Here is a 21,137-nt window from a genome sequence, read left to right as displayed (position 1 = left end):
TCAATATTGTCTTGAAATATTCTCGAGTTCTCGATGCTATTTATATGCTTCGATTCTTCCCTTTGCTTCTGCTCTGACCGTATGCTCCGGCTTCCCAGAGTCACTGAGCGCCCACACATCATTTAAATAAGTATTTTTTTATTGGGGAGGGGTTTGCTAATTTATCCTGACCGATCTCTCTCTGAATTGAACAGAGACCAACATTCTTGGGAGTCTACCAACCTTCGTAACCTGTTTGAACGGGGAATTTACCAGTTTCAGTATTTTTTAAGATGAAACAAGGTCATGTTTTTGTCTCTTTCCATAGATAGCAAGCTTTACCAACAACAAAAGAAAGAATATAAAGATGCCAACTTACAACATGGGAGAAAAAACTCTCCTTGTTTAGTTACAGAAGTGCTAATTCGGCTAAAATCTGGGATTTTGACATAACGTAAGTCCTCCGGTGAAAAAAAACTCAAGCAAAGTGAGAAAAAAGAGAACAGATATTTTCAGGACTTAGCAAGACTGAGCTGCAGAAATCTTGCAGAGATGTTTCAGCACATTTAACACTAAGCCAAATGTAGGGAAACCTTTATGGGACCCTCAGAACTTCACGTCACAAGCCCAGCACAGCCAAGACGGTTCAATGACTACGTACTTCCTTGAAAACGGGGTCAGGGCTCTATTCCCGAAAATTCTTCTCCTGACCATCCTGTCCTTGCTTGTGATCATCCCTTTGAAGTATTCCGACCGTGGCCTCTAGGTGGTGCTAACACTGCGTAGCTTCAGCTTTTCAGCACAATGAAAACATTAATTTGCTATGAGATAATTTTTGACGTAAATGTAAAATGGTGCCCATTCGAACTCAGTAATGAAGCATGGTGCATTTCTGCAGCTCCTAATTTGACTAGTTAAATGACTCCATTACGTGTCTAACAGACAGAAGCAAATAATTTCTGGTCAGTTGATGTTCACTTATCCGTATCATTTTGCCCTGAAAATAAAGTCTCTAATCTACAATTCCTTTGTCTTAGTTTTTTTTTTTTTTGGTTAAGATTATTAAAGCAAATATACTTAAATAATTTATATTAAACCAGTACCAACTAACAATGAAAGCATCAGAGCCACGGGCTCAGCAAATAGTCATAATAGGGGAGGCAGACAACGGGACAGCCCCTCCTGAACTCCTCCAGCCTCTGCCCCATCCTGGGTCTAGGGGGTTAGCATGGCTTTGGGGTTCAAAACAACAAGCATCCCTCTTTCAAGTCCATTGTCTTTCTGTGGCCAAAGAGGGGGCTGCTGGCTGTTCTCTTCGCCTTTTCGCTTTGCCACATAACTTTGAGGATGTTTGGAAAATTTTCAGCAGGATGCATCTCACTATAGCAAAAAAAAAATGCTGCTTTAATAAATATCAAGTGATGAATAATTTTGCCCAAAGGAGAAAAAATGGTTAATATTGAATCTTAATGTTCCTCATCTAAATGCTTTTTTCTTCCTGCTAAAAACAAGTTTAGAATTAAAGCGTATCAGTTTACACGTATTGCATGCATATTAGTGAGACACAGCTGTGTATGTCCCCCTCTTAAGAGCCATATGATTAAGTTATGGGATATCATATAATCCAAACTCTTTTTCTATTGGTCACCTTTCACAGACAAAAGCTTTTTAGTTTTAGGTCTATTAAATGACAGAATGTCCGATTCTATAAATGTGCAAGTAATTATTATGAAGCACCTGTGTCTCTTCTTTTCGCTTACAAAGTCCATCTATAAATTGCTTTTGGAAAGGCACTTGGAGGCTGACGCAAGACTGCACTCCCCGCCGGGGGCGGCTGTCTGTTGCTCAGTGAGGTGCATCAGGATTCTGGGTCCCAGGTCTCAGGATCTTGGTGAACTATAGAATTACAACCCCAGACCATCCCATCCCATGACCCCAACGCAAAGGGACAATGGCCCTTTTCGGTGGAGAAACAGCAGTAGGGGGTGAAAAAAAAAACTCACCAAAGTTCAGAGGGAGCCCCTGCCCACCCACTTTTCATTGCTGGAATGAGTGGGACCCTCAACCTTCTGCATCAAGCAATTGGTTTTTTAAAAAGACAGCATTTGAACTAAAAACACCAGTTTAAATGATCTTCATTTTCCCCCAAGTAGCATGCTATTTGACTCAATTAAATGCAGTTTTTAAAAACTGGCTCAAGTGTGTGTTTACACTGCCTTTATTAAGCTTTTAAAATTTCAAATCCCTCCGTGTGCGCAAATTTCTGCCATTTGCATGATGAGGGACACGGGACACGGGCTGTGAAACAATGTCAAAAGGATTATTTATGATTCATACCTACTTTGTTGAAATTTTTGACTGGCATTGTTTCTGCAACTTGATCGGGGGGAAGTGGCTCCTGCAGAAGGCCAGTGGCTCGCTGGAGAGGTGACGGACTTCACACCTCTGCTTCCCCTGCCAAATGAGCCCCCTGACAGCCATTGGCACCAGGCTCCTTGGTGTTATGCAGGTCGAGTGCCCGTGGGTTCACAGGATGGATTTGGTCTTTTGATTTGGTGTAGAATTTACAACCTGGGAGTGATGTCTCAGTGTGCAGATCTGGGTTGTGTGTGCTGGGAAAGGAAACGAGGTCAAGCTAGGGAAGAAGAGCGCATCTGAAGGGGCTTCCTCGGGTCCTTGGCCGAGGCGAGCAAAACTGCTCCCTGAGGCACCGCCTTGACGGGGTACTCGCAGCCACTGGGTATGCACCTTCCGGGGGCTGCCCTTTAATCTGTGTCCTAGGAACAGAGGCGTAAAAGGAAGCAAATTCCATGAGGAGGAGTCCACAATACAGCCTGAAGGTGAGAGAACCGCAAGAGGACAGAGCGCATCCATCAGGAAGGCGGGAAACCAGCAACACTGCTCAGAATGCAAGTAAAGAAGAACTTCCAGGCTGAAGCTGACTTCAGAGGAAAGATTTCCAAAATGACACGTGGGGAACTTTACAACCCCCTAAAAAGCACCACGGGAGCCAGGTTCCTCTCGTGCTGGTCGTCAGGGCGGCCTCAGGGCTTCACGCTTCCCCTAGAACAGCTGAGGGCATCAAAACAGTTTAACTACCAAGGGGTCGGCACTCCCTGCCCGAATTAAAAGTCAGTGATGCTGTCAGCCCTCAGGAACAGAAATATCGACTTCTGAATTGAGGGCTCAGCGAGGTGGTGCTGGAACTGAATTTATCATGCTTTTTCTGAAAATGTAAGGAGGCATGGAGCATAGTTTATTGGAATAAGGGGTGATGACTGATAAGAAAAAAGAAAAATAGATGATTTGCCTTCTTGTCCATAAAGGGAAGTCGAGAGTAGATGTCAGCAGCAGACAAGTGTTTCCCAAGGAGAGGAAAATATTTCCAAAGGAAATCAGCATCACGGCAGAGCAGGTGAGAAGGAAATTAGAGTGTCTGAGGACTGGCAACCCGGGACCAGATGGGAACCATCTTAGGATTTGTGCACTAGGAGGCGAGGCAGCAGGGCCACAATCAGCAAAGACCTCTTAAAAAGACCCTGGGAAGCCAGAGAAGCACCAGTGGACGAGAGCCCTTACGCAACACCTATATTTAATAACGCCTTGGAGGGAGATTGGGGAAATTAAACACCAGTGAGCTTGACTTGAGCAGTGGGGGAGATATTGGAAACACTAATCAGGGACAAAATAGAGAAAGTTATGATTTAATTAAAGATATTCAGCATGGATTCACAAAAGGGAGATCATACGTAACAAAACTAATAGAATATTTTGAAAAAGTAACAAAAAGGAATTGAAGAGGGAAACCAGGGGTATAATTTACTGGGACTTTAAGAAAGCGTTTGATGGGCTGCCTCACAAAAGGCTAATCTCCAGCGGTGGGGAGTTTGGGTCTGAGTGTGGTGGGAGGTGGAGGATGAATGAAGAATTGTCTGGACCAAAGGTACTTGTGAGCATTACCATGAAGAGATTAGGACAGAGGGAGGATACTGACTGCTGGAATTTCCCGAGATCTGGATTTTTTTAATTAATTTTTTTAAGCATAGCGCATCAGTAGCCTTGCTTAGGAAATGTGTCCAAGTGGAATGAGTTTCTACTGCAGGTAGAATACCGGAGGGCAGGCGCCAGTTAAGGCTACAAGGACAAGAGCATCGGGAAGGATTTGTTGAATTGTGATCAATACAGGACTGTCCCTAAAATACACTGTGACCAACAAGGGTGCATAGCCACTAACTGCCATGTGAATAAGGAACGCAAATAAAGATAGAGAACGTGACCATAAGTAGCCAAAGCTCTCTGATCTGGAGCGTGCAACAGCAGCACCAGTGACGGGCACTGTCATCGTGTCACACGCACGCACTGACGCCGTCACGCACCAGCGTGCACACACACCCACTCGCACATTCACACGTTACATATGGACACTCTTCAAACACAATCTGCTGCCTTGCAAAGATGCACGTGTTCCTGCAGCACATACCTACACACACACCTTCATAAACACACTTTGTCCACATTCACAGCCATAGACATGTGTACGCGCAGTTGTGAACATGTGTGCACACGCTCACATATATCCCCAAGACTGCTGTGTAAGTGCAGGTGGAAATAACACGTGTAACAGGGAGAACATACTATTTTCCACCAGGAAATATTGGGAGGCACATTAGGGGGAGAAAAGGCCCCTTTAGTCACATTACAGTAATAATAGATGCCACAGGAATGAAAGGAGAAGCAGAAGGGCAGAGGAGCCATAGGCACAGAAAGGCCTTTGTTACTACAAGCCAAACCGGATCTGAATACCTTCTCTGAGAAAATATTGAGGGACGTGGGACTCAGGAACGATAATGGCAGAATTCCCCAAAGGGGCCCAACTCTGTCCTCGGGGACAGAGCTACAGACGGGTAGCAGGAGATGGTGACCCAGATCTGGGACCTGCTGTCCCCAGGGCTCCTACCCAAAGCTGACCCAGGGAAGAATCAGGCTGGGCAAAGGCCTCTCCAAATATGGGGAACTCTCCAATATGTCACCTTAGTATTTGCCAAACAAATGCTTCTTCGTTCTTGGGCACACATGAGTGATATTTAGGGTCAGAGCAACGGCCAACAGTCGGAAGTATGTGTATTTACGGGAAGATCCAGGCTGCAGGCAGTCACCGCCATCTAAGTGGGATGCAGCCCCTGACCCACCAGACTCATCTAGGAGGTTGGTACTAAAATCCCCTGCCTAAAGTTATGACAAACCTATGGAGAAGATATAGCTATAGACATCGATTCTAACATGCGAGTATTAGAATAATTTGAACCTCATTTACCTTTTCCATCATTCATTAATATTAAAATGTGACTTGGACAGCATCCATGTTTCAAAGGTCATTTAGGATGGAAAGTTGCAATATGAAAGACACATGTCCTCCTCCTTAGTAATAACAGGAATTTTGCCCAATGGTCATCTCCCACAATGCAAAGGGGCGAAGCTTTCATTCCAAAGTCAGAGTTTAGAAAGCAGTGTCCACTACCACGTCACTCTCCATTTCTATAATTTTAACCCTGGAGATGTCCATGTCTTAAATCAAACAGTTAGGAATCAACTCTCAGAGACTACAAAATAGGGATGAAAGACAGAAGGCAATTTAAAAAAAAGAAGGAACATAGCAGAATGCAACCTGCACTATTTTGGCGTCAGGATTCCTCTTCCAATGTGTCCCAGAGATAACTGATGTGGACAAGCACTTCTTGTCCAGATAAAACTACAATCCAGGACTCACTCAGCACCCGCAGCTCCACTGCCATTTCATGCGCTCGTTTGCGCAGCTCTCACCACCACACGATGACTCCTACAACACTCATGTGTTTTAAGGAAAAAGGCATGCAACAGAGGCCTAGAAAAATACTTGCCTTTAAATTGAGTCCATTCCTTCACTTCCCCCCAATTTTTCATTCAAAGCAAATTTGGGCATTTCTACTTTGTCTTCTAAAGCAAGAAAATCCTTCTCACACCCTGGAGCCTAATCCCGCATGGCCCAAGGCAGGCCAGCTTGGAGGGGACCGACCCAAAGGGTTCACTGGGGGAGCTTTAAGACCCCCCCAAGCCCCACCTCCACCCCAGATCGACTCCAAATGGACCTAGGACCTAAGTGAAAACTCACCCACACACACACAGGTGGTTCCCTGAAGCCCCCCAGAAACCCCGGCACTGCCCTGCCAGCACCCCACTGCAGAAGAGGACTTTCTGAAAGAAAACAAAGCGTGAAAGTACCTGTCAGGATGTCTCTGGAAATCAGTCACTGAGCATCATCTGTCAGTAAGACAAAATTAATTACTACACGTACAACGAAGAATCAACGTAACGTAAACACTGTACAAACATATAAAGGTTTAGGACAGCTGGACTGTTGAACAGTGACTGACACACATGCGAATTGTCAGCAAGCCCCTGCAGGGACGTGGCTCGTGGGCCTCCCTCCAAATCTTCCCAAAGTTGAGTTTGGGTCTTGGGGTGTTTCTCCCATTTCCATCTCCAGTTAAGTTGGGAGGTTTAGGCAACCCCCTGCAAATACAGTAACTTGCAAATTTCAGTGATATTTTAGCAGTTTTCAGTGTCCAAGGCTGGTGGGAAGGACAGCACCTCAGTTGAAAGGTTAGACTCGTGAACTCAGCTGTAGAAGGAGCGCCCCCTGCCATGGTGTCTCCAAGAACTTGGGGAACTGCCATGAAGCCCACTGCAAATATGTTATTGATTCATGCAACGCCAGTTTTATTTATGAAATTAAATCAGTCCTTATAAGTACTTTAAACATGGCCAGGATTGAAGATGTGACTTTCGCGCTGTTGAATTTCTAAAATCCGACTCAATGGCCTCCGGGTGCTGACGTAAAAAGGTAAGCGAAAACCCCAACGCTGAGGTTCTTGTAAATCACACCCCTCAGGCCTGTCCCTTCGGGAGCAGGGGGTCTGCTCCGCAGCCCTGCCTCTCTTACCTGGTGCTCCAGCAGGGACCCAGTCTACTGACGCTACCCGCCACGGAAGAGCTCAAAGAAGGCCTTTGCCGGCTCTCCGCCTCGACCTCAAAGCCTTGTGCATCATCAACTCAAACAGACCTCAACACGCTGCGGCATACGTTCTCTCCCTTCTCAGCAGGAGCTGGTCTGTTGCTGGAGCTGGAGAACCCCCTGCAGGCCCTGCTAATGATCAACGTTTCCCTCTGAGCCTCAGCCCCACTTCAGGGTCACCCCAGCTCTCCTCTCTGTAATGGGGGCCCAGGGCTCTCCAGCTTGAGTTTTCTCTAGTCTCCCTGAGCTTCTACCTTCTAACCACCTAACATTCAGTCTCCTGCAAAACCTATGAGGCATTTCCTCCTGAGGCTGCTGGTCCTAACAACGATTCCATCACTGGGACTCAGCTGTCTGCCAGAGGTAGGGGACAGGCACTCCACTTTCAGGGGAGCGTTGAATACAAGAACTTTCTCCCACCAAGACTCACAGACCTCATGGCTGAAATGGACCCCAAGTGTCCTCCAAATGTACTTTGCAAAAACTAATACTCAAAAATAAAAATTTACAATACACAATTTGTAAAATTGAGGAGCTGAAGATTACTTAGGAAAGGACGATTTGCATTGCAAACGAACATTCTGATTTATAGAGTCACCACGGGGTTCCTTCCATGAGCCAATCAAAATAGGATTCAGCTCACAGTGCATCTAAAAAAAGGATTCAGTTGCCAAAATTCAGCATATACACCATATCAGCAAAAGTCCCCATCAATACAGCCATGGGCAAGAGGGAAGAACTCCAGCAAACTTTACTGTACTTTCCTCTCGAAAGGTCTTTCTGCAAGTGCATCCTCACTCTCATGATACTGGTCTTCCTGTGGCTCACGATGTTATCCTCAGCCCTTTCCACTCACAGCTGGGGGCTCCCTGGGGGCTCGCCGCCTCCAGGTAGGCACTGAGTCTCAGCCAAGAGAAGCTGTCCACGTCTTGCTTTGCACGTGACTCACACTTGGTGGGAGGTGACTGCCCATTTGAGGAGTAAATCCAAGGTTTAAATTAAGTTAAAGAGCAAATAAATATTCCATTATTTAATGCAGTAATTCCATTTCTTGTAATCTGCCCTAGAGAAATAATCTGAAGTATGGGGGCATGGGGAGACTCAGAGGGGCTACCTTTATGTTCAAAGACATTCCCTGCATTATATTTGTAATAATAAAACACTGGAAACAACCTAAATATTCAAAAATAGGAGAAATGACTATAAAATCCCAAATAGGATATTTTATTGTAGGCATAAATTTGTACATATAGTTTTAAGAATATGAGAAAACGTCCATATTACACCTATATATTACATGTACATTACTGGCAAAATCCTCTGTATGGCAGGACTATGATGACGTAAAAGAGAGACACAGGAAGAAACTTGAGAGGACAGAAACCCACACTGTGACCACTTCCGTGTAGCGAGAAATGGCTAGGAATTTCTTCTCCTACTTTTTCAATAATCAGACAAGAAAAAAGTAAAAGTTATCCTTATTTCAAGAAAACACAAGTTGATTTATTTTTTTAAAAGAAAAACATACTGGGTTAAAAGCAGGGGATTAAAAGTAAGCTTCAATTAACTTTGATATTTATCATTCAAAAGTAAAATTTCTATTAACGTCAAAGATTTTGGCTGACACAGCATAAAATACTTTTTTTAATTAATTAATGTATTTATTTGTTTATTTTTGAGGAAGACTTGCTCTGAGCTAACATCTGCAGTCAATCCTCCTCTTTTGGCTGAGGAAGACTGGCCTTGAGCTAACATCCGTGCCCATCTTCCTCTACTTTATATGTGGGACGCCTACCACAGCATGGCTTACCAAGTGGTGCCATGTCCACACCCGGGATCCAAACCGATGAACCCTGGGCCACCAAAGCAGAGTGTGCGAACTTAGCCACTGAGCTGGCCCCAAATTCTTTATTTAAATATTTCATACTTGAAATATCATAAGGCCCTACATGTGGGCAGGTCCTAGCTGCCCGGCAGAGCTGACTAACCCAGACTGCAGCTGGGACAGGAGCGACAGGTGTGTGAGAACGTGTGGGGCCTCCTAGGATGTGAGGTTTCCACATCTCTGCTTCTGTGTCCCTGACAGGGCGTGGTACCCGACCTGCACAGGTACACCGCGTACCTCAAGGCAGGGCTGCGAAGGATGTCCTCCTGTCACTCCCACACAGCCCAGCACAGGGTCTGGCATAAAGCCGCACCTCAGTAAACACTGCGTAAGAAGTGTCCTCTGAGTGCGCCTCCTGCTGTCGGTGAAACCCTAGGCTTGCCCAGAATATTGACAATTCTTCCATTTCTCTGTTCTCACGTGTACAGAGACGGAGAGTCAGGAGCCAGGGAGCGACACCAGGTCAGCAGGCCTCCCCACCACGCAGGCCCGAAGGAGCGGGCAGCTGGGCAGCTCTGGGGCCAGGAGCAAAGACAGACCAGGCCTGGACCTCTGCCCCGACGCTTACCAGGAATAAGCTCAGTATGCCTCAACTGACCAGTCCATAGAACTGGGAAAATAACCTTACTCCCCGGGGATCTGGGTTTGCTGAATCAGAGGGAAAGAAATAAATCTTCTTTTAAAGGCTGAAACAGTGCTGATTGCCAAACAGAAAAAACGATCTGGTTTCAGTTAATTAAGAAGATGCTACTTTACTTCCACTTCTGGTTCTGGCAAAAAGGCTCAAATCAAATCAGCGTTCTATCAGGAACAACGGGAAAAACGACATCAAAAAATGGTGTGTGTGTGAATAATTTCAAGGCATAAGAGAGTTATCAAAGAAGCCAGGACTTGAGGGGCCGAGATTCTAATAAGAAGGGAGCATGGGGGGGCGGAGCTTGCTTTTGATATTGCTTTTCCCCTGTGGCATGGTGAATTTACGAGCAGCAGCTGAGATGATGAGAAGCTGGGAAGAACTTTCCACAGTCCAAGGGACCAAGGAGACAAAAATTAGAATCCAGGGCTTGGCAAGGTAGTGGGTCCCCGGGACACAACCTACACTTTCAGTTAAGACCTTTGCCGGGACACACGTAGGAGTAACAGCAGACAGCAAATAAACCCTCAGAAGCTGGTCTATTCCTGACTGGCTTAAGGTGATCGGCCCCAAGCCTAATGGCCCACCCGAAACAAAAGTCAATCCTCGCTAGAGAGATCGGACATCGTCTACGGCTTGCTGTCCAATATGGCAGCCACTAGCCACAGTGGCCCCTGAGCACGTGGGATGTGACTTTGTCAGAACTGAGATGTGCCGTGAGTGTGAAATTCTCACCAGATTTCCAAGGCTTAGTACAAAAATGTGTAAAACATCTCACTAATAATTTTTTATATTGGTTACATGTTCAAATGATAATATTTTGGACATATTATATTAAACGAAATATATCACTAAAATTAGTTCATTTGTTTCTTTGTATTCCGTTAATGTGGCTGCTCCAAATTTAAAATTATGTGTATGGCTCACCATTATATTCCTATTTGTCAGTGCAAATCTAGAACCCAAAATTAGCTAAAATTTTTAAACATGGTGTTTGACATTATCAATAAAAATTACCAGGCACACCAGGAAATCAGACCAAATGAACAACAACGATAAAAAATGAGACAACAGGTAATAGAAGCAGATTCACGGAAGATGCATGTATTACGTTGAAGAGTTATAGACTTTAAAATAATAGTAATTAATACATTTAAGAAAATAGATGACAAGGCAGAGAATTTTCTCAGAAAACTGGAATCTATAAAAGAAATCAATCGAAAATTCTAGAATGAAAAATACAATATCTCAGGGCCAGCCCCGTGGCCAAGTGGTGAAGTTCACATGCTCCACTTCGGCAGCTCAGGGTTTCGCCAGTTTGGATCCGGGGTGTGGACATGGCATAGCTCATCAGGCCATGCTGTGGCGGTGTCCCACATAGCAGAGCCAGAAGTACCTAAAACTAGAATATACAACTATGTACTGGAGGGTATTGGGGAGAAGAAGATGAAGAAGAAAATAAGATCGGCAACAGGTGTTAGCTCAGGGGCCAATTTTTAAGAAAAAAAAATTTTAATAAATAAAAATATAATATCTGAAATTAAATTAAGCTAGATAGTTTGACACACCTGAAGAAAGAATTAGTTAACTGGAAGAAGGTTCTGTTAGCTAAGTACACCAACGTCCCTGACCCTAAAGATATATAGTCTGGCACTTGTGCAGATCTGGTCCACGGCTACCTTCCAGTTCCCTCAGGAGCCCACAGGATCTCCCCAGAGAGTGAGAGGGCCAAGCAGGATTGGGTGTTATGAACGAAATGGTTAGCATGACAGATGTAGGAGACATGCTAAAACAGAGCAGAGGGCTTGGTCAGGGTCCAGGCAGGAGACAGAACCGTCACACTGGCCAGGACTCTCAGGTCTTCTGTACATTTGACCTCAGTATCCCCAGAAATCAGGAGCAGTGTCAACGCGGTAGCTGGCGCAAAGTTATCTGACCGAACACTCAGGGAAGAGCCTTCTGGGCTTGCACGGGCTGCTTCTGGGTGGTCCAGGAGGGAGCCACCGGATGTTTATGTTGTGCTGGGATGTCCTAAACATGCAGCAGAGCAGACAAGGAAGGACAGAGTGAAGAGGCCATCTATTCCATGTACATAACACTAGCCTTGCACAAAACCTTTGAAGACACCCTGCTGCCTTATGTAACCCTCTCCACAAGGAAAACAGCCTTCCTCAGAACAGCAGCACGACAGGCAACAAGCTTACTCAATTTTACACACCAGAAGGGTTACTGTAAGTGGGAAACTATAAACTCTGCTCTCACCAAGGATCTAAAAAGAGAAAAGGGACCGAGATTCTAGAAAAGGCGATTTGGATTTGGATTCTAAAAAGAGCTTCTTGACAGTCAAGTAAGTGTAGCAGGATGTTCAAATATGTGTTTCTGTTCTTCTACGGATGGGAGCTCCAAAACACTACCCCCAAAACAAAAGGGATAAACGCTTTCTTAAGCCAAAGTGAGATGCTGCACTGGCAACGAAGTGTCGGCAACGCCATGCACCAACCTGAGACAACAGAAGGATTGACTTGGAAAGGCAGAGAGCTGCCCAGGAGAGGAGCTCTTTGCAGAGAGTTGGGGGTGTGCTGTGGTCATCGGCCTTCCTTCCAGGGGGAGGGGCATGGGGTTGCTTCTCCCACCTCAAGCTTAGTGAATGGAGCCTCACATTAAGCCTGTCCCGTGTCCCTTGGCTTCAGTGGGACATGAGGCCATTGCAGGACTCAGCTTAGACTCAAAAGGCTGATGGCTGCTCTGGCTGAGGAGAGGAGCTGTGTGGGAGAATGGCTCCACTTCTGGAGTCTTTTGGAAAAAATGAAAAGTGTTTCTCAAGGTCCAGATGTGGGTCACTATGGAAGGAAGCCCCTGCATAAAACCGCTGCAAAGACTCTGCCCCAGAGGCCTCTGGAAGGACTAAACAACCTCCCAGGGGAGAGACTCAACGTTTACTACGGAATGCAGTGTCTGAGGGGCAGCAGCCAGCTGCCAGCCAGAGGGGACGTTCTGAAACCATAGGTGACAGAACCTTGGACACGTGGGAGAGTCTGCAAAGAACAGAAAGCACCCAGCCCAGGGAAAAAAGAAGCCTGCAGCCCTGACTTCGAGATTTCATCCTGAGTGGGTGGCGAAAACCAACCCCACAAATTAGGTTTAAACAGGGAGAAAGAATAATGTTGCTCTATTCCTTCACTCTGTGCACTTCCCTCTAAATATAGAGATGATAAAGAAATTATCTGTTAGTTGGTCAAGAGTGGAAGCTCCTTGCTTGAAGACCATGCAGAATCATCACCCTTTATCAAACAGTGCATCCCGATCCTTCAGTGTCATCCATGAGGACATGGAGGCCCAATGAGGAGGGAGCCAGCACTCAGGAAGCTGGGGCAGCCATCTGGTCCCCACTTCCACCAGAGGGAAGATGGCCGTCCATCATGGAACCAGCAGACAGGGCGGTGACTCTCTCACCTTCTCTGTCTGTGTGTGACCCAGATTACCTCATTTCCTTTATCCCTGAAATGCTGGTGGCCAGGCTCAGATAAGAAAAGCCAACTCCTATTCGGTGGTCACCATTTTTAATGGCTGGCTACCATTTTGGAGGCGGTGACCCCACTGAGCAACATTCCAAGGGCCCGAGGTACCTGGGGGAGAAAATGCACTTCAGCTGGGCTGTTCTGGATACCTTCTCAGGAGACCCTTCTGGAAAGTATCGCGGCCACTGGCACCTTGCACCGCTCAAGAGCAGCCCACAGAAGGGCTGCACCCATCGTCTGTGCTGCCTGGAGCGAGCCTGAAGCCGCCAGTTCAGAAGGCGCCACCTGGCAGGGAGCTGGGTTTCCAGCAGGCAGGAGAGGAGGCAGGCTCTCTCCACAGTGTCCTGCTGTGTTTGGAAACCCTGTCCAAGTGGCGGCGTATGGATCTGTGCGTGGATCTGCTGTCGCGTAATGAAACGGTAATGGGACGCCGGCCGGAGCTCCTCTCTACACAGCCACCAACGGATGCCATCCACAAGGAGGGCAGCTGCTCCTCCAATCTGCCTTGCTTTTTCAAGTCAACGCTCTCTTTGGAGACCAAGGACACCCTCAGCCACACCCAGAGCTCTCACTGTCTTCGGAGAACCGTCTGCACTTAGATGCTCCCCTGAGCCCTTCGGGCACTCCCTGCTCCCTGCCAGAGCGCCTGGGAGCCAAGAATCCAGCCAGGGTGGAACAGGAGAGCGCCTCCCAAGAAGGACAGCTCCGGGCTCAGGCGGGGAGCCATCTTGGAGAGCAGTTGTACCAGTGCCCAGTTCTGTGAACGGCACACTCTCCCTCTCTTTGTTAAGATCATAATAAACACAAAGCAACAACAACAGCAACAACAAAATCCAAATAAATGATAAGCTCCAAAAAGAGCAGGATGGGACTGTTGTCTTTTCCAGATACCTGTTCGCCACGGCGGATGGTCCGTGCCAACGCTGAGCCATCTCCAATACACGCCATATGCCTGTTTCTTTACTTAGCCTTGCTTGGGAGGGAATCCTTCAGAGAATGGAAGGTCCCTGCACATTTGGCAAGCCAGACAAGGACACCAGCCGAATGTGCACAGGATGGTGTGTCCCTAAATGCGCGCGCGCAGACGCACACACGCACACCCACACACCCACACACACACTGCCTTCTTCTCTCCCGGACTGTTGGTAACTTTATTCATCAGTTGTTTTTCCTGTGAATAGTAGTCAAGTTAAAATAAGCCCAGTGCTAGGAAAACGGAGCAAATTAAGACTGACGTGGTCATACTTTGGGTCAAATCATCTAGCTGAGATTTTGGCCAGGGGTCGTGCCAGGTGCACGCGCCCCAGGCACAGGAGCGCTCGCCCACCATCCGCTTGCCTCTCGGGTTGGCCCCCAGGGGCTTTGGAGGCGGAGAGATAATGAGCGGCACTCCCAAGATGAACCCCCCGCCCCCTTTCTGTGGGATTGTGTGAGTTTGTAACTCGGGCCAGACACTAGCCTCACTCACCCCCACGGACGCAACACCCACTGGCATTAAGTGGAGGGAACCACAGCCGGGACAAACACTAACCAACAGGAAATCAAGGGCGTTTCGTCACCTTCGGGCTTTCGATTATGCGGGTGCAGCAGGGGCTCCACCTGGCTGCTGCTGGCCTGGTGCGTGAGAGACTCCTTGGCGAGTGCCTGCCGGGGTGCCCTTGAGGGACTCCCCTGACCAGGGGTACCGTGGCCCCTGGCTAAAACCCAGGATGGTAAATGGCTGCCCCAGGCAATGGTCCCTCCTTCCCTCCAGGAAATGAGGAAACTGGAAACACGGCAAGAGCCTCTCAAGGGTAATCGTTTTGCTGACTGGTATCTTGAGCTTGTCAAGTTCTTAGCCAGAGCTTTCCAAGGCGAGTTTGGAAGAAGCATATGGTGCTCGCCCAGTCCATATGACTGGCTGAGCGTCGACCACTACTGTTGATACAATATATCACTTTTTTCTCAATATTATGACAGCATTTGTCAATGAAAATTAAATTACTGTCAAACTTATCCTGCTAACTTACGGCACAGCCACCAGAGAAAGCCAAGCACAGCGCCTTAAGCCAATGGGACCTCGTCTTTATGCTCAACCAAGATGTGGGAGAGAAAGACACTGGGGACTGTCGTGCCAGTAGGGTGGACTGCCAAGCCAGCCTACGGATGCAACAGAGTCCACTTCCTGCTGCCCGGCTCCCGGGAGGGGGCGCGTGGGGGCGGGGCAGGGGCATGTGGTACCGCACATGCGCAGGACGGCTGTGCCGCGTGCAGGAGAGAGCAACACATGTTACACGCATGTGCTGGTCCAAAGGGGGAGAAAAGATTACATCTTTAAAATCAAAGATCCTTGGAGTGTGTCTAAAATCTAATAGTGACAGACTGAAGCAATCATATGGAAACATTTAAAAGCTAGATTATGTCTGAAACTAATATCAGCTTCTTCTGTACCTTTGAACAACCTCTGCTTTCTTTCCACTATCATCTAAGCGTGAAGACTTTCTTGCATTTTCCCACTAAGGAAGTATGTGAATTATGAAATTTTAAAAGTTTCCAAAAATGCAACATTAACATTGAGTGTTCTTCTCTTTGATCACCTTATTGGAAAGTGTTTGGTAGCCAAAGGGTGGCTGGAGAACACGCATGAGCAGGTCTGTCATGGGCCACGGAGGAGTCGCGGTGCCTGTGACGTGCAGAGGCTCTCCTTTCAGTTGTAGCCCTCTTCCTGCCCCAGCCCCACCCATGCCCCATGCCGTGGGGTCAATCTTCCCCATCATCTAAAGAAAATACCTGGGCATTGAGACCAACTGATGGAGTCAGAGTGGGGTTTTGACTTCTTTATTCTGTCTCCGTACGTTTCAAGAACAAAATCTCATACTGATTTCAGCAGGCAGTGGCTTCAGAGCATCCGACTGATTGTCATGCTTGGCGTTGGAAAAGCTTCCTGGAGAAAGTGAAGACACATAGAGGGGCCTGGGCGGGGCTTCTTGCTTTTATAGAATATTTCTTCATGTAGGAGCACCCCAGAGGAATGCCCATGGCTGATCTAGAAAGAGGGATGGAAAATGCTTCCCCAACAAGTACTAAGACATCACTATCATCTTTAAGATCACACCAAACAGCTAGAAACAAAAAAGGAGTCTATTTGCTATGAACTATTACTCACAGCTCAACAGTTTCTACCAGAGGCCCGTTCTCTCCTCTGTAAGGCCTTCCAAGATCTTTCACCAGACCCTGTCCAGGACAGGGCTCTGCAAATGCGCCATGGGCTCTGGCACCTACGAGGACAGGCCGGCCAGTTGTTTTGCCAGGTGGCATTTGGGGCTGCGTTTTACAAGACCAAAACCACACAAAAGTACCTCTTCCTCCAGTGAGTGTCCAGCTATCAGCTGAGTCCTCAACGGCTCAGAAAGTGAAATGGGCTCTCTTTGGGGGACAATTGTCCCACCTTATTCCTTGCGTGTTCTGCTAGGGGAACTCAAGCTGAAGGGAAGGCTGTTTTCAACAACGCAGACACCCACATGGCCCTCCAAGACACTCAGCTTGGCGGGGCAGAAAGAAGCAGCCTCGGGAGCAGGTCCAGAGCCTTCTCCCCATGCCCTGTTCCCAGTGGCCCCAGAGAACCACCCCCTCAGGAGCCATAGTTCACTCAGGGCCAGCAGTGGCCCTGGGAGCAGCCCACTCTTTCCTCATTAAATAAGGTGGACACAAAGAAAACCGATGAGCCTTTCTCCTCTAAAGCAGGATCCAAATATTTATGACCTGCTCCATTCAGCCTGGTAAAGACAACACCAAAGAGCCATCTTCGCTCCACTCTCAAAAGCCCCAGCCCTGTGCTGGAGACGTGTCCACAGACCCTGGTGGGAGGGAGAACCAGGTCTGGAGGCCGGGCCAGCCACGGGCTGCAGGGTCTTGGCGCAGCCACGGCGAGTTCCCGGCGCCAGCAGTTGGATTTCCATCCCCAAATCGTTCTCCCCAGCACAAAGAGGGGCAGCCTGGCGGCGTAACAAAAGCCAGTGTGGGTGGCAAGGTGACTGCACATTTCAGCTTGAATGCTCCTGTGTGGGGCTCACACCTGATCACCAGATGCTTCAAGCAGATGGCCAGGGAGGGGAGAGCCGGCTCCCGGTGCTTCCGAGGGGCTCCTGGAGAACCAATCCAGAGAGCCGGCCTGGAGCACCCGGCTGCCCGGCCCAGCCTCCGCTCGGTGCAGGATGGGGCCTGGAGCCCCGGCTTCCGAGAGAGGTGTCCAGATACCCACCGCACCCCTGAGCGAGCGGGGAGTGAGTCTCGGCCAGCAGGCGTCCTTCTGTCCACAAGCTTGCAGGATTTCTTCTCTGGATGGTCTTCTGGAACAAGCCAGGCTGCGTCTGTTCTCGGATCCAGAAGGTCTCAGTAGATGTGATTCATTTGCAGATTAATTTTGCAGTGAGTGGCTGGTGAGCAATAAGAAGGAGCCGACCTGCGGCGCCCGGGCCGCCGACCTGCGGGACTGGCAGGGGACACGTCCACCGACCTGCAGCCCTGCGGGGGCACTTCTGCACCTTGGCCCGGGCCGGCCCGACAGGGACCTGAAAGGCAGGAGCAGCCCCGGGACAGGGCGAGCAGGCAGAAGGAGCAGGCTTGCCAAGGAGAGCTTTCTGGAGGACAGGGTTTTCCAGGCTCCCTCAGCAGGAGCCGCTGGCAGGGCCGAGGGCCAGGCCCGACACGGAGGCTCAGGCTGCTCATGCTCCTGCCCGACCTCCTTCTCTCCCAGGAAACCCATGTTCTCGCGTGCCCAGGCACATGGCTGTGCCCATGCAGACCTGCGCGCACACACACACACAGGACACCTCACTGAGAAGGCGGGTTTGGGCTGTTTTATTTACCAAGGTACCCCCGCCTTGAAAATGCCTGGATATACAAAGTGCTCAGCAGACATGGCTAATGAATAAGAGAATGAATGAACGACTAAGAGCTCTGCTAACCCCATCCCCCATCCGCTTTCTTCTACATGCAATACTCTGAACTCATCCTGTGTACACGCTTGTTTGTTTATTGGCTCCTGTCTGTCTCCCCTCACCTGAATGTGAGCTTCATTAGAGCCGGGCCCTTGCCAGTCCAGGTCCCCTCAGAGGGTCCCTGCCTAGCCCAGCGCTGGGCACCTGCAAGTGCTCAGTATTTGCTGAGTGAACGAAGGATGCCATCTTTCTGTCTCTTGCGCCCGCCCAGCCCAGCTCGGGCAGCAGCAGCCGCCCCAGGGCGATCAGGCCCACTGGGCCCCCCACGTTCTGCCTCCACAAACGGACTTGTAAGGACAATGACCCCCAGCCCGAGGGTGTTCCTAAGTCTGCGCTTGCTCGCGGGTAGGGCTGAGCTGGACCCACCTCCCGCCACGACGCCCTGCCCCGAGAAGCAGGGAGCAGAGCCTGCCCACCGCGGGCGTTCTCTCCAGCTCTGGACTGGGGCCAGGCTGCTCAGACCTGTCAGGTCCTGGCTGGACAGGGCCGTCGTGCATGGTCTCCGGGAGCTCCTGTGCAGGGGTCCCTCATTCCCCTCGGCCTTGTCACCCCCTGCCCGGCCCTGGGCGGGGAACTGAGCGAGCAAGGAAGGAGCACTGGTTGATGAATGGCACAGGAGTGCCCGGTGGGCAGAGAAAAACTCCCAGCCAATTCTGGGCCCCAAGCACAGCCAAAGCCTGTGAGGGCTGGGGAACAGGCCACAGCACCCCTTCACTGTGGCCAGTGGGCTCCCCATTCCCTGGCTCTGCAACCTTGGACAAGTCACTTGACTTCTCTGAGCTTCAGCCCCTCGTTGATAAAATGGAGATGATAAGAATGCCCGATTCATAGGACTGTCGTAGGGATCTGCAGGTGGGCCCTGCCACGTGCCTGGCACTGAGCTAGCACTGGGTGAGAACTGCTCGTACTTTCCTGGGCCTCCCTGTGCCAGGCCCAGCCTGAGGGCCACACCCAGCAGCCGCAGAGGCCCCAGCCTCCTCTCCCCCTCCCACAGGTACGGGCATTCAGCAGGTGCTGATGGACTAGAGTCATGCAGTGTCCTGGTCCCCCCTCTTAGACGTAGGCGGGGGTGTCCGGGGTCTCCGTGAGGCCCAGGAGTGCAGGGGGCAGGTGCGCAGCACTGGGCCAGCGGGAGGGCCCTGAGGCCCCGGGGTGGTGGCAGGCTGCGGGGCTGTGCCTGGTGGCAGACCCTCGGCCCCGGCTCTCCCTCAAAGGCAGCGATGAGCCCCCTCCCTGGCCCTGGCCTGCAGCCACCTTGGATCATTTCCTCTGGCCTCCTTAGCGCTCCCCCAGGGTGCGGGGCGTTGATGACTGGTCACGGGGGTGGGGGGGAGGCCCCCTTGTGTAGAGAGGCTTCCACCAGGAGGGGCTGCGTCCCTGTCAGCCCGAGTGACATGACAGCACAGGCCCGCCCGCCCTGCGGGAGGCAAAGGCAGGCAGGGGACCCTGATTGGGGTGGAGGTGGATGGTGCTCAGAAAACCAGTAGCAGGGGCAGCGTGTGCACTCTTCTCGCCGCACAACTCCCCCACTGGGGCGCCGTGGTCACCTCATGTCAGTGCCGAGCCACTCAGGGTAACGCTGCCTCCCCAGTGCTCTCCCGCCTGTCTCCAGTCACCTAGAGAGGCAGGACAGGATGGAGGAAGAGCAAAGTGAGAGAGAGAGGCCTGGTCTCTGTCTGCTCAGGTCTTTGGCAGCTCAGAGCTTCACACAGTCTGAGAGGCCAGAGGGCTGTAGACACCCTCTGTACAACGCAGAGGGCTTGAGAGTCATTACTGAAGGGAGGAATGCAGCCCAGAGAGGTAAAGTCACCTGTCCAAGGCCACACAGCACAATGGAGGCAGGACTGGAACCCACTTCTCTTGTCTGCCAGCCTAAAGCCTTTGTGCATATGTCCCTCTGTCACCTGGGACATAACTTTCTACCCCTAGAAACACAGACTGGTCAGAGGAGCCTGGCGGGAGTTGGATGGGGGAGGGGCCGAGGGCTCCCAGGCCCATCCCCCAGAAGGGAGCCTGGGTGGGCTCAGGAAGGAGCCCCACCACAACAAAAGTGTTAGTTGAGCTTGCCCTGCTTTGGGCCCCTCACCTCCGCGTATTACCACTGATTATTTGGCTTTTCTTCCTACAATTCAAGAGTTGGATTCTTTAAATATCCACCGGCCCAATTTAACAAAAGAGAAAGGGGTGGGGTAGGACCTGCAGGTGAGGGCTTCCTGCCCCGGAACAGAGCCGCCAGGGTGGCCCCAGGGCAGGTGCTGGTGTCAGTGCACGGCCGCCGGGAGCACCTGCCCTTCTGCGGAATCAGGAGGCCCCTGGGCTTCACCATCAGGCCGCACGTTTGGGGAGAGCCCCCTGGCGCCACGCGGGGCACGCGTCCCCCGAGCCCAGGGCCAGCTGATGGCCTCCCTCCCGCGTCTCCGTGGGGACAGAGAGGCCTGGGAAGCGGAGCCCGGCAGAACCCGCCTCAAAATGGCCGAAGCTCCCCCAGAACTTTGAAATCAGGATCGACTCCTCGACGTGCCTCCTGCCAACACTCAGCCTATGCCAGCTTTCTCACAAACGAACAGCTTGTATCCCCATGAAAATCAATGGATGGAACAAATTGTATTAAATTATGTAAAATGATACTAAAGAGCACATTCTACCAGTGAAAAGAAAAAAAAATAACCCCCCAGAAAATCTTATTTTAATAAATCTGGCAAAATTATAGAAGACAATTAGGAGGAAAAAATGCTAAATTTTTATGACACTTAAAGACACATCTCCTGGCCGTAAGCAGAGACGCAGGATTTATCCCCACATAGGTCAGACAGGCGTAACTCTTTGTGTGTCTGACACCTGCGAGTTATTTAGCGCCCCCCGTGCGCCAGCCAGCGACAGCTCCAGCCTGGCTCCCTGCAGTGGAGACCGACTGGACCGGGCAGCAGAAACAAGCACGCATTTTTTGGAACCAAATTTCCTTCCCTTTCACATGAATTTTTTTTTTCTTGGAAAATAACTGTAATTAGCATTGAACTTGCAATATAACCTCTTGCCTATATGCGGAAAAAATCATTTAAAAATATTTTAGCCACTTCCCTCCTTTCAATGT

At 49.7% G+C, this 21,137-nt stretch overlaps 1 protein-coding gene across 18 annotated transcripts in view; it reads right to left on the bottom strand.

The window, feature by feature from the left end:
• ZNF536 (zinc finger protein 536) overlaps nucleotides 1-21,137 on the bottom strand; it is a 420,129-nt gene that overhangs the window by 56,270 nt on the left and 342,722 nt on the right. For 4 of the 18 annotated variants that reach the window (XM_070632505.1, XM_070632496.1, XM_070632493.1 and 1 more), the window contains one exon: nucleotides 6,238-6,276. The exons of the other annotated variants lie outside the window; for them this stretch is intronic. In XM_070632505.1, coding sequence (XP_070488606.1) covers nucleotides 6,263-6,276 — 14 coding nt within the window. In that variant the 3' untranslated portion in view covers nucleotides 6,238-6,262. The remainder of the gene's footprint in view (nucleotides 1-6,237; nucleotides 6,277-21,137) is intronic. 18 annotated transcript variants of the gene reach the window in all.

This window comes from Equus przewalskii, chromosome 9, assembly GCF_037783145.1.
Source record: "Equus przewalskii isolate Varuska chromosome 9, EquPr2, whole genome shotgun sequence".
Taxonomy (NCBI): Eukaryota; Metazoa; Chordata; class Mammalia; order Perissodactyla; family Equidae; genus Equus; species Equus przewalskii.
Note: the sequence above shows the minus strand (reverse complement) of the source record. Positions and strands in the feature narration are given on the sequence as shown.